This window comes from Xiphophorus maculatus, chromosome 18, assembly GCF_002775205.1.
Source record: "Xiphophorus maculatus strain JP 163 A chromosome 18, X_maculatus-5.0-male, whole genome shotgun sequence".
NCBI lineage: Eukaryota > Metazoa > Chordata > Actinopteri > Cyprinodontiformes > Poeciliidae > Xiphophorus > Xiphophorus maculatus.
In genome coordinates this window covers 3,030,242-3,043,686 of record NC_036460.1, presented here as the reverse complement: position 1 = coordinate 3,043,686, position 13,445 = coordinate 3,030,242, and the positions used below count along the sequence as shown (strand labels likewise).

General features: G+C 36.9%; 2 protein-coding genes across 2 annotated transcripts; both read left to right on the top strand.

Annotated features, from left to right (window-relative positions):
- The first annotated feature begins 4,747 nt into the window (after positions 1–4,747).
- LOC102231371 (claudin-4-like) lies at positions 4,748–5,477 on the top strand. Its single transcript, XM_005813008.2, has one exon. The coding sequence runs from the start codon at positions 4,762–4,764 to the stop codon at positions 5,428–5,430; it is 669 nt and encodes a 222-aa protein (XP_005813065.1). The 5' UTR covers positions 4,748–4,761; the 3' UTR covers positions 5,431–5,477.
- Positions 5,478–12,543: 7,066 nt separating this feature from the next.
- Positions 12,544–13,445, top strand: LOC102231115 (claudin-4-like). The gene has a single exon (XM_023350934.1). The coding sequence runs from the start codon at positions 12,666–12,668 to the stop codon at positions 13,308–13,310; it is 645 nt and encodes a 214-aa protein (XP_023206702.1). The 5' UTR covers positions 12,544–12,665; the 3' UTR covers positions 13,311–13,445.

The window sequence follows — 13,445 nt, the reverse complement described above, 5'->3', positions numbered from 1 at the left end:
CCTGCTGATTTGTGGCGTTGCATTCAGAAAGTTTCTGAAACAGCAAATTTTCCAGACAACAAAAGAATATTAACTTATTGCTAAAAAATGACTGGATGTTTGTTTTAAGCGCTTGGGTTGTTTGTAGAAGCAGCTGGAGGATAAAAATGTGCAAAAAGGGAATTTTGCATAGTAGCTTCCTGCTAAGGCTGTGATATTCCTGAGATCTTTATTTGTTTTGTGACAAAAGAGTTTCTGTCTGATACCGGCATGACAACAATCTGAACTGAATTATTCTACTTAGTTTTTTTTTTACTACTCAAACCTTGGTTTTGGCTTTTAAAATCTTTTTTTTAAATAAATAAAATGTCTCTGGCGCAAAAGAGAGGGATTAATGGAAGCATGGTTAAAGTGTAATTTCCAGAATTGAACCAGATTTTACACAAAAATGTCACAATCTGCAGAGTAAAACAAAGACGGGGAAAAAAAGTTAATTTGGGTTTAGTTATTCTTTAATAACCCGTCTACTGGAGAACATTCCTCCTGCTGTGTGACAGGAAGTTTAATCTGTGTTCAAATCTTCTGCTGATTGCTTCACATTTACGCCTCCTGCGGTGACTTCATTGCTTTTAAAGAACGTTCTGACAAGAAACGAGTTACAACACGTTCACAGTGGACACTCCCTAAAACTCCTGGAACAAACTGTTACAGGAAAAAAACTGCGGTAGCTTAAATCATGGAGTTAAATCATGAAGCAGCGATTAGTACTTGATGATTTAACTTACAGTTAACTTACAGAGAAACAATGGCAACACGGAGAGGGTGGAGAGGAACGACTAAAGGGCTTTAGTTCCTCTTTTATTACATTTCAGCTTTTTGATTCGAGCAGAATTACACAAAACAAACCAAATTTAAGTGACTGGTTGCCTTCTTTTATATGAAGAATGTGACAGTTTAACAGTGATGTGTCTGTTATCCTTGATTTTAGGCCTCAGGATTCTTTGTTTGGACTCTGAGAATCAATATTTGTCTTATTCTGTCAGTTTGTGAGAAAAAGAGAAATGGTGAAGATTCCTGCTCCTTTAAGTGCAACATTTAATTGTACGGTGGATTATTATGGCCAGACTAACACAAAATAAAACATGAAAAGATATAATTAGGAGAATAAAGTCATGCAAGCATAAAGTCATAATAATACATGAAAACAAAGTCATGATATTATGTTATTCATGTAATTTAATGTTTTTATCCTCGTAATTTTATTATTTATTTATTTTATTAGCATGTTAGTGAAAAAGCTCAAGCTAAAATTGTTTTTTTTTCTTCTTTTTTTAAATCTGATCCTGCTTTTCCTTTCATGTCTGTGTTTTATTATGGTGATTTAATCTCTATGCGTCATCACAAAGCCTTGAAATGCTGGACTCAGGTTACAATGGAGCTTCAAGATTTAGACCAAATCTTAATTTGAATTTACGTCTGGATTATGATTAAGCTGCTCCAAAACTTTATTATTTCCACAGAAAAACAATCAAATGAGAAATCTGACTGATGTTTGAACTCACCGTTATTTGACTTCATGTTTATCTTTTCATCTCAACAGTCTGACATTTTAAAAACACCAGCTTTTTGTAAAAAAAATTATAAAACGGTTTGCATAACATGTTTTAGATTCTGACTATTCCTGAGATCAGGAGTTTCAGGAATGCACTGCAAAAACACAAAATCTCACCAAGTATTTGTGTCTAGTTTCTAGTGCAAATATCTTATAAGACATAGTTAACTTACAAGTAACTTTTCAGCAAGACACAAGAGCTTGTGTTGATTCCTTAATATTGATTAAAAAAATACTATTTCCACTGGAAAATTATTTCACTTACAACAAGGGGAAAAATGTCCTGTTTTAAGTGAAATAATTTGCATGTGGAACTAAAACTTTTCATCAATATCAACAAATTATTGACTTAGAACAAGCGTCCATATCTGGCAGGAAAAAACAAAAATACTTGGTGAGATTTTATATTTTTCTCTACCAATTATGGCTTAAGTGCAACGATGCGAATGAGCAAATGTCAGGAAAATGTATAACTGATGGAAATGTGAACTAAAAAACTGAATGCTGGAACAGAAATACAAGCTGAACCAACAAAGTATCACATGTCTGCACATTAAAGCATCCAGGTGTTTTATTTTTAACCTGGTTCTTATTTGAATAAAGCAGGTTAGAATTTGCATTAAAGGCAAATCCAAACAAATTCCTGCTTTGACCATATGGACCAATTAAGAGACAGCGGGAGAGACTGGCTCCCCCTGCCGGTGGAACTATGCAATAACAGTTTAATTCAAAGACACTTATTGGGAATTAAAGCACGTTTTTTGCTTTTTATTATAAATATTGTCTAATTCTAAAACTGTGTGCTACGATACTTCCACTAGAAACTAGACACAAATACTTGGTTAGATTTTGTGTTTTTGCAGTGCATCAGACAAAAACACAATGAAAGCAAAGATCCTTCACCTGACTTGACCTCTGACCCCCCCGGTGACCTTTGTTAATGAGTGGAGAGTCTTTAATGACAGAGAGTTCCTCATTTATTCCTCTGCTGTCTGTCAGGTAAAAGGATCATTTAGGAGATAATTCCTGGTTCAGGGTTTTTGATCTGTTCAGCAGGAAACAATAAAAAGGGATAAAGATGAAAGCAGCTTTAATGGACTCTTCCAGCATGCATTCACCTCTTAACTTTACATTTTCTCATTACATTTACAGCTGAAGTCCACAAAACGTATCTTCTATTCTTTTTAGATGTATGCCTGCCAAAAACTAGCAACATTGAAGGAAAAAAACTTGAAATGAAGGCTTGTTTTTCTTCTATTTGCATGACAGACCAGCTAAAAACAAAACGCTGCGTTGTTTTGTCATTTTTAATACAGAAAAGTCTTATTTAAACAATGAGCCAATCTTTTTCTGCCATGCCGTCATATCTGGTCGACATCCAGTAAATACGATCTAAAAGAATATATGCCACAATTTTAGCAATTTTACTAATAACAGTAACTTTTTTTTGTGGAAATCTAATTTAGATGAAAAAACACTAATTTTATTTCAAACGCTTTCTTCAAAATTCGTAATAAAAATGTCCAACAACAAATAATTGGGCAGCTTTCAGTCTTTTGTGATGGCAAAAACAAAATATTACCAAATATTTTGGTCTAGTTTCTACTGCAAATATCTTATTATACTTGAAATAAAACTAAACTAACTCACAATGAACTTTTCAGTAAGATAAAGGAGTCAATAATTCCTTAATACTGATGAAGACGTTCTAGTTTCACTGGTAGATTTATTCACTTACAAGATATATTTCCTGTGTGAGTCAATAATCTACCAGTAAACTAGAACTTTTCATTAATATTAAGGAATTATTGATTTAAATAACGCTCCTAATCTTGCTGAAACATTACTCGTGAGCTAATTGTGTTATTTTAAATGTACTAAGATATTTGTGTTGGAAACTAAAGACAAAATACTAAAGTTTTGCAGTGGTTTCAAAAGACTGTATAATATATACTTTTAAACAACTTTTGAATTAAAAGTAATTTTTTCCTCAATCTAAATGAGATTTAGAGCAAATCTACACCAAGTACAGAAACTTAGATTTAGGACGACTAAATTGCTAAATTTATGGTTTATCTTCAAAGGTTTTAGCTCCTATTTCTTGATGAAGTTACTTGTGAGTTCATTTTGTCTTATTTCAAGTTTGCTAAGATATTTGCACTGGAAACTAAACCAAATATAATTGGTAACACTCATTGTTTTTGCAATGTTTTCCCCATTTCTCCCAAATGGAGAAACATTTAATGTGCACACCTCCACTGGGCTCCATTTTAAGTCGCCCCAATGGGTTAAATGCAGCACTATCAGATTATTTCACTATAAAATTGGGAAAATGTATTTTTATGAGTAAAATAATCTGCCGTTGGAACTAGTACCTTCATTTTTATCAATATGAAGGAATTATTGACTTAAAACAAACTAAAACAGTTACTTCACTAAAAAATTACTAGTAAGTTCGTTTTGTCGAGACAAACTGGACAAAAATACTTTGTAAGATTTTGTGCTTTGTTGAAAAAAACCATCCCAAGTCTTGTTTTGATATTTTAGAAAACGTTTGAACTAAAGATATTGTTATTCTAAATCTAAATTATACTTCTACACAAGAATGTGGAGATATTAACTGTTTAGTCTGTTGTAAAATTGCTAAAATCATATCACTATATCTAGCTGAACAGTTAATTGAAATTTACTTTTGTCTATTTTCGGGTGTAATCAGATATTGGCAGTAGAAACTAGATAGAAACTCTCTTTAACACAATTTAAGTCAACCCAATGGATTAAATGTCGCAGTGGGAGATTATTTCACTTAAAAATGGGGAAATGTATTGTCATAAGTTAAACAATCTGCCTTTAATCTCTTTTTAATCAATACTAAGGACTTGCTGACTTAAAGTAAAGTTCCTATTTCTTGCTGACAAGTTACTTAAAGTTAGTTTTCTCAAGACAAACTAGACCAAACGTCTTGGTAGGATTGTGTTTTTGCAGTGTACCAAAGTTTAAAGGTGAACCACCTGAAGCTGACTCCACCTTCAGTCCTCCAAGCTGTAAAAGGAATCTGTTTCTCCCTCTCCTTCTTCCTCGCTTAAACTCCTCCAGCGGCAGAGATCCGATATCGCCTTCGTCTCCAGACACAGAAGGCCTTGTGTCCCGCCGAGCCTCGTCCTCCCACCATGTACTCTGCAGGCCTGGAGATCCTGGGGATGATCCTGGCGGTGGCGGGCTGGCTGGGGGTGATGGTGGCGTGCGGCCTGCCCATGTGGCGCGTGGCGGCCTTCATCGGCCAGAACATCGTCATCTCCCAGGTGATCTGGGAGGGCCTGTGGATGAACTGCTCGGTGCAGAGCACGGGCCAGATGCACTGCCGCGTCCACGAGTCCATGCTGGGGCTTCCCACGGACCTGCAGGCCGCCCGGGCCTTGGTCATCGTCTCCATGGTGATGAGCATCGTGGGAATCGGCTTGGCGGTGGCCGGCGCCAAGTGCACCAACTGCAGCCGGGACGTGAGCAGCAAGCCGCGGCTGGTGGCGGCGGCCGGCGTGACGTTCGTGGCGGCCGGGCTGCTGATGCTGGTGGCCGTGTCGTGGATGGCCCACGCCATCGTGCTGGGCTTCTACGACCCCATGCTGGAGGAGACGGGGAAGCGGGAGTTCGGGAACGCTCTGTACTTCGGCTGGGCCGCGTCCTGCCTGCTCATCCTGGGGGGCGCTCTGCTCTGCTGCTCCTGTCCGTCTAAAGCAGCGGCAGCGCCGAGTGGCGCCGTCTCCGCAGCGCCCAGGGTGGATTACTCAGCCGTCAAAAGCACTTCGGTCAACGGATACACCAGGAAGGACTATGTCTGAACGACTGATATGACTGAAAATGTTTGTGGATAGAAAAACAAAAACAGAGAATCTTACCAAGTATTTTCCTCTAGTTTCTAATGCAAAACTGAACAAAACTAACTTACAAGGAACTTTTCTACAAAATAGGAGCTAAAGCTTTGAAGATGAGCTATGACTTAAACTAGTTTACAACTAAATTTATTCATAAAAATCTAATTTTGATTTAGGACAATCGTTTATCGTTTAGTCTAAAGTTTTCTAAAATATCAGATTCTTAATTAAAATGTTCAGAACAAGCAAAAACTGTGATGGTTTTACAGTTTTTTGCAACAACTGCAAAAAAATAACAATTTTAAATAAAATCTTACCAAGTAATTTTTCTCTGGTTTCTAGGAAAACATTTTAACACACATGAATTAAGACAAAACTAACTTACAAGTAACTTTACAGATAGATTTAGGAGTCAATAATTCTAAGTCAATAATTCCTTAATTTTAAAACACTTAATATTGGAAAAAATGTTTTGTTACAAATAAAATATCAACCAGTGGAGAACTTTTTCATCAATATAAAGGAATTATTTACGTAATAAAAGCTCCTCCATCTTGCTGAAAAGTTACTTATAAGTTAGTTTTGTCTTATTTCATATGTGCTAAAACTAAAAAAATAATTGGTAAGATTTTATGTTTTTACAGTGAAATAATATCTTTTGTACTCAAAGATATTTTGCATGTAGATTTTGTTCCTATAAACTTTTTGTTTCTGAGATTGTAGCTTTTATTTAAGACTGAATTGTTATTAAAATGACTTTTTACTTCAAAACGTTGGATCTTTCATGCAAATTACTTCAGTACACTGTAAAAACACAAAATCTTGCCAAATTTTTTTGTCTAGTTTATATTTACACTTGGAATAAGACAGAACTAACTTACAGGTCACGTTTCAGCAAGATTTAGGAGCTTGTTTTAAGTCAATAATTGCTAAGAGAAAAACACAACATGGGAAAAAATGTCTTGATATGAGTGAAATAATATCCCAGAGGAACTAATCAATACTTTTTAATCAATAATGAATTATTATTGACTTAAAATCTTGCTGAAAAGTTTCTTCAAAGTTAGTTTTGTCTTTCCAAGCCAACTGAAACAGAGTTCCTTTAAATCAAGGCTGTTCAGAGTTATCTTTGATTAGTAATAAGTGAATCATTGATCAATATGTTTGATGTGAATCTGATTGATGAGTTTTATATTTGACCAAATGTAATGTGTACTAACTGCTTCATAACTGATGACTGCATGATGTTTTTAGGATGTGAAGCACTTTGAACTGCCTTGTAACTGAAATGTGTGAAACAAATAAACTTGACTGTATTTAATTCAAAGTGAACTGAGATATTCCACTGGAACTAAACCAAAAATACTTGGTAGGATTTTGGTTTTGTACATTTTTCATGTAGATTTTGTTCCTAAAGATGGAAAAATGTTCCTGTAAAATGTTTCAATTTGACATTTTAGCTTTTCATTAAAACTAATTTGTTACGAAAAATTAATAATTACTTAAAAACTTTGATCTTTCTTCAGTACACTGTAAAAACATAAAATCTTTCCAAGAATTTTTGTCTAGTTTCTATAGCAAATATCTTACAGGACAGTTGAAAGAAGACAAAATTACCTTACAATTAAAATGTCGGTAAGATATAGAGTTTGTTTTAGGTAAATCATTTCTGAATAATGATGAAAATGTTCTAGTTTCACTGGAAAATTACTCTGCTTATGATATGGAAGAAATGTTTTGTTACAAGTGAAATAATCTGCCAGTGGAACTAGAACGTTTCATCAATATCAAGGAAATATTTACTTAAACCAAGCTCCTATATCTTGCTAAAAAAGTTACTTGTTAGTTTTGTCTTAATTCAAGTGTACTAAGATATTTTCACTAGAAACTAGACCAACAAGCATGTCGTTGCAGAATGCCTTTCTTTACATTCTGTATGTAGATTCTGTTCCTAAAAATGGAAAACCAAGTTTTTAATTCTGTGATTTCAGCTTTTCTTTAACTCTAATTTGTTATTAAAATGAATACTTTCATGCTCCAAATTACTCCGTTATGCAGAACCTCGGACACATGCCAGGTCCGTCGGTGAGCAGAGTCTGACCAATAAGAGCGGTTCTGGTGCGAGCCAAAATGAGGAGTTTTATTTCAGGGTAAGTGCAGGTAAAGAACAATGGGGGGCTTGTTTCCGAGGAGCGCCTTATGCTCTCCGTCTATTGTGACCTGTCCTCCATCTGCAAGGCGAAACTGACTAAGAGATAAAGGTCTCCATCTGTTCGGAGGGGGGATGAAATTTGGACTGTAACTGAGTCCGAACTGAGACACAAAGGTTCTATTGATCAGTCGTTTGAAATTGTTTACCTCATCCTTCTTAAGGTGCCGTACAACAGAGGCAAAAAGCATCCAGAAATTACAGAAACGTGAACATAAAACTAAAGGAAAGTGCATCAAAAAACGCATATATGTTGAGATAAAACAGAAGCAAAAAGCTTCGTTTCAGATTGAATTACACCATTTTGCTTCCTGGAAGTCACACAAATGAAGCCAAAAATGCACTGCAAAAACACAAAACATTGCCAAGTACTTTTATCTAGTTTCTAGTGCAAATATCTTAGTGCATTGGAAATCAGACAAAACTAACTGACAAGTAACTTTTCAGCATGAAACATGAGCCTGTTTTAAGTGAATAATTCCTTAATATTGATGAAAAAGTTTTGAGTTCCACCAGTAATATTCTACTATGCCGTTACCTAGCAACCCCAGCCCAGCCCGTTACCTAGCAACCCAGTTATAGTTCTACTGACAGATTATTTCCATAATAACATGAAAAACATTTCTTATGAGTGAAATAACCTGCTAGTAGAAATAATACTTTTTTATATGAATATCAAGGAATCATTGAGTCAAACCAAGCGCCTAAATCCTCCTGAAAAGTTACATCTAAGTTAGTTTTGCCTTATTTCCAGTGTACTCAGATATTTGCAGAAACTAGATTAAAAAAATACTTGGTAAGATTTTGTGTTTTTGCTGTGTGTTTATAGTGACTACAAAAACACACAGCAGTGAAAAGCTAGAGGTAAGTTATTTAGCTCAGACTCATCTGAATGTGGTAGAAACCTCCATTCAGTGACCACAGATGATATTTAACTTTCCTGCGCAGACATACAGTGTCTTCATGATAAAAATCAGTTAGAAGTTGTGCCAAACCCACAAAGTACGTACCTTACATTTAAGAGGAAGCTTATCTACAAAATCAGCCGCAAAAACATTTATGTAAAGTAAAATATGAGTAGAACCCTGACACTTACTGAACACATTTAGGAAAGTGAGGAGTCCTCAAGTAGCAGTAATGAAGAATATCATGAGGATTTAAATGGACGTTTAAACAGATATTTTAACAGTAGCTCAAGCTCAGCTGCAGAGCTACAGTCCCTTTGCTCCTGAGGTTACCAGGACCTGGAAAAATCTTCATTTTGATTGTTTTTTTTTTATCTGGCTTTAATTCACTATGACAAAGGACACTTTACAAAATCTTTGATTATATACGGATTTTGTGGGGTGGCACATAATGCAGTGTGATTGCAAACAGAAGTTTGGTAATACAGCTATCTAGTTGCTACCTCTCTGACATAAAGGCTATTTGGTTAAAAATTACGATTCACCATTTATTTTAGTAGTTTAACCTATTTCTGCTCAGTTTGATGCACATTCTACTTTCTTAGTGCACAGTTCTATAAATTAAATAAGCAACAGAAAACTCACTAATTAGCACATCGGTTATATACCGTAATCTTTTCCAAAGTATTCATTCAACTTCTCTCATCAGCTTATTAAAACAGGGCAATTGTTAGTAACGAATTAAAAATAGCACATAATTTAATCAGCATTTAAAAAATATATATATTAAACATCTGCTTACATAAGCAAATCTGCATAAGCCTATTAATCCCCCTCCGCATTTGTCATCCCAACAACAGTTGCATTCAGCTAATTCGGAATTAGCTCGGTGCTAATTTAGCTTATTTGAAATTAGCTAAATCCAACTCAACTTAGTTATTGGTTATTATAATCAGCAAACAATACGAAACTTTAAAATGTTACTCACTTAGTTTGCTGTACACAAATACAGCTTCGTGGTTAGCATACATGGCGGATTCCCGAACTTTCCGATGCCACGGCCCCCGAACAGCATTAGCTTCTGGCCAATACTACAAAACAGCTGAAGAAACGTCGACTTTTAGAATGATATTGTCTCACTTTTATTCAGTATTTGGTAATTATTAGTCGTTTAGCATAAATGTCGTCTCTTGCCTTCTGATTGTGTAGCCTTCCATAGCAGGGCTTCTGACGGTTCCCTTTCGTTTCACGCAAGCTGTGCTAGCTTGAGGAGCTATTTGACAGCCAATCAAAAAGAAGAGCACAGCAAATAACATCTCAAGAAGTTTTAATAATCTAAGTCATGATTTTTAATAATGATTATAAAAGATTAGGTCTTTGCAGGCTCTGTGGGTTGAGTAGTCATCTTGTGATTGGAAGGTTGTAGGTTCGATTCCAGTTTCCTCCTGCCACATGTCGATGTGCCTCTGGGCAAGGCACTTAACCCCAAATTGCTTACTGATCTGGGCATCGATGTAGAAATGTGTGTGCGTTTGTGAGTGCGAATAGTGTAAAGCGCTTTGAGAAGTCAAAATGATTGGAAAACTGCTATATAAGTTCAGTCCAATTAACATTTTAATGAAGAAATGGGTTAGTTTCAGTATTTTTATTTTTGCATTTTTCCCCATCTCCCTTTCAGTTTTCTACATTATATTTCTGCCCTGTACTGCCTCTCTCTTAACATTTTGGACTTTTGGTTCTGTTATTTCCTTGCATTGACTTCTTATTTACTACAAAAACACAAAATCTAGTATTACCAAGTATTTTAGGTCTAGTTTCTAGTGCAAATATCTCAGTACACTTTAAATAAGACAAAACTAACTTAAAAATTAACTTTTCAGCAAGATATAGGAGATTGTTTTAAGTAAATATTTCCTTAATACTGATTTTAAAAGTACTAGTTCCATTGGCAGATTACTTAATTCAGAACAAGTAAGTTTTCCCTTGTTATAAGTGAAATAATCCACATGTGAAGCTAAAGCTTTTTTTTTTAATCTATATTAAAGAACTGTTGACTTAAAACAAGCTCCCATCTTGCTGAAAAGTTCATTGCAGGCTAGTTTTGTCTTATTTTAAGTGTACTGAGAAACTAGACTAAAAATACTTTGTAATATTTTATGTTTTATGTTATTTCTCATTTGAATTTTGGATTTGTTCTTTTGCATTTCCTCCCTGTTTAGTTTATTTCTTCTGTTAGTTGACGTTGTTCCTTCTTGTTGAGTATTGGATGCGTTTGTTAGATTTAGTATTAATTTCCGTTATTGTTTAGGCTCCATCTTTGTTCTGTTTCATTCGTTTACTCCTCTTCAGCTGCTCGTCATTTCTTTATCAGTCTCACTCACTTCCTTCCTTTTGACTGAAACTTATTTTTGAAACTAGCAGACTCAAAAGTTTCACCTGCGTAGGGGAAAGTGATAAGACCATCCCCCAACTATGTGCACACACAGAGTTTCATCAGCCTCCACCACACCGGCTCATTCTCTATTTGCCATTCTTGTCCTTGGAATCCTCCAGACCCACGTTGGTGTGGAGTTACGGGACTTGTATTTATTTAGCTTTTTGTCATTTTGCAGGTTTCGAATGTGTCACCAGTGTAGTTTATTCACAGAATGTTTACCAGACTTTTGTCTTGTATAGTTTTTAGTTATTTTATATTTTATGTTGTTTTTCATTGTGATTTGACTGCTTGTCATTGTTAGTTGCTTATTGCAACTTTGTTCTTTGCTGCTGTGACATGAAATTCCCCATGGTGGGATTAATACAGCGTGTCCGTATGTCTGGGCCTCTACTGCTTCTAAAAAATACCCAGATGTTTTTGGCAATAAGTTCATGTTTTTTGGTGTTTGGAAAATAAGCCATTTCAAAAACCTTCTGAATGTAACGTGAAAAATCAGCAGGCACTGCCTGTTACCTAGCAACCCCAGGAGCCCAGTTCATTGCCTAGCAACCAGAGCAGAGCTCTAGCACATTTGGTTAACTGGTTTTACTGCTGTACGCTGCAAAACAAAATCTTGCCAAGTATTTTTGTCTAGCTTTTAGTGCAAACATCTTAATACACTTGAGATAAGAAAAGTAATTACAAATAAGTATGAAGCAAGATACAGGAGCTTGTTTTAAGTCAATAATTCCTTAATACTAATGAAAAAGTACTACTTCTATGGGCAGATTCTTTGACTTAACATTTGAAAAATACATGAAATTAGTATTTTTTATTATTACAGCATTGTTGAATTAAAACAGGTTCCTGTATTTTTCTGAAAGCTACTTGTAAGTAGTTTTGTCTTTGTTCAAGTGCACTAAAATATTTGCACAAAAATCGACCAAAAACACTTGGTAAGATTTTGTACAATGGCTGCTGGAAAAGACAAGTGTTTTGTTGTTGACTTACAATCCAGAAACCACTTGCTGCATTCCTATTGGTTGTGCAGGAGGCTTCACCAATGCTTTTCAAAGATATGGTTGTATAATTACGGATCTGTTTCCAGCTATTTTCACATCAAGTGTAAACACTGAGTTTGGGGCGTGGCCAGGAGCAATATATTCTAAATTAAAGTGACAGAGGCCCTAAAACAGCTCAAAGTAGTGTGAACTGAGCAGACTATAATCACATCATCTCAGAATGAGATAATGAGAATGTTTTGTTTTGCTCAAAGACCTAACCTGACCTGTTCTAGGAAGCATAATACGTCACCTTTAAGATGATTGAATGTGTTTCTCAGCAGCAGCAGCAGCTGATAGTTTGCTGCCCACTTTCATTCATTCATTCTCCGTTAGGTTTGAACCACTCTACACCCGTTTACGCCCCTCACCCAAGCAGGTGGTGGAGCTACCAGCGCTGTGGGAGTTGAATGATTAAACTGGAGCTGTTTACATTCCAAACCGAGCTTTCCACTGTTCATACGAGAGAGAATTTGAATTCTCCAATAATCGAGAGGTTCCGCCTTTGATTCCTCCCTCAAAACAACCTGCTGCTTATTTGGACGTTCCACCTGCTGGACGCTCACTAGATCCGTCAGTGAGTGCTGATCGTGGAGGGGATTTCTTCAGACATGCCATCAGCGGGATTTGAGATATTAGGAGTGACTCTGGCTCTGCTGGGCTGGATCTCCGCCATCGTTTCCTGCGCTTTGCCCATGTGGAGAGTGTCGGCGTTCATCGGGGTGAATATCGTGACGGCACTGACCATCTGGGAGGGCATCTGGATGAGCTGCGTGGTCCAGAGCACCGGCCAGATGCAGTGCAAGGTCTACGACTCCATGTTGGCTCTGAGCGCCGACCTTCAGGCCGCCCGCGCTCTCACGGTCATCTCCGTTGTGTTGGGAGTTCTGGGACTCCTGATGTCCGTCATGGGGGCAAAGTGCACCAACTGCGTGGACGAAGAGGCGGCTAAAGCACGGGTGATGATCGCCTCCGGAGGGGCTTTCGTTCTGGCCTCCCTCACCCAGATAATCCCCGTGTCCTGGTCCGCTCACACCATCATCACGGAGTTCTACAGTCCGGCCGTACCAGAGGCCCAGAAGAGGGAGATCGGTGCTGCGCTGTATCTGGGTTGGGCCGCCGCTGCCTTCCTGCTCATCGGAGGCGGCATCCTGTCCTCCAGCTGCCCTCGGGGGCCGGAGAAAAGGTACAGAACGCCGTACTCCCAAACCAGATCGGTGGTACCGAACGGCTATGACAGGAGAGACTACGTCTGAAGCGACATCTGCTCCGCTCTCACGCACCGACCAACGTGTACCAACTCATTAAAGACTCCGGAAACAGAACCGAAAAGAACAAAAACGTCTAAAAACTGAAAAAACTATTTTTGACAAAAGTATTTTTGACCAGTT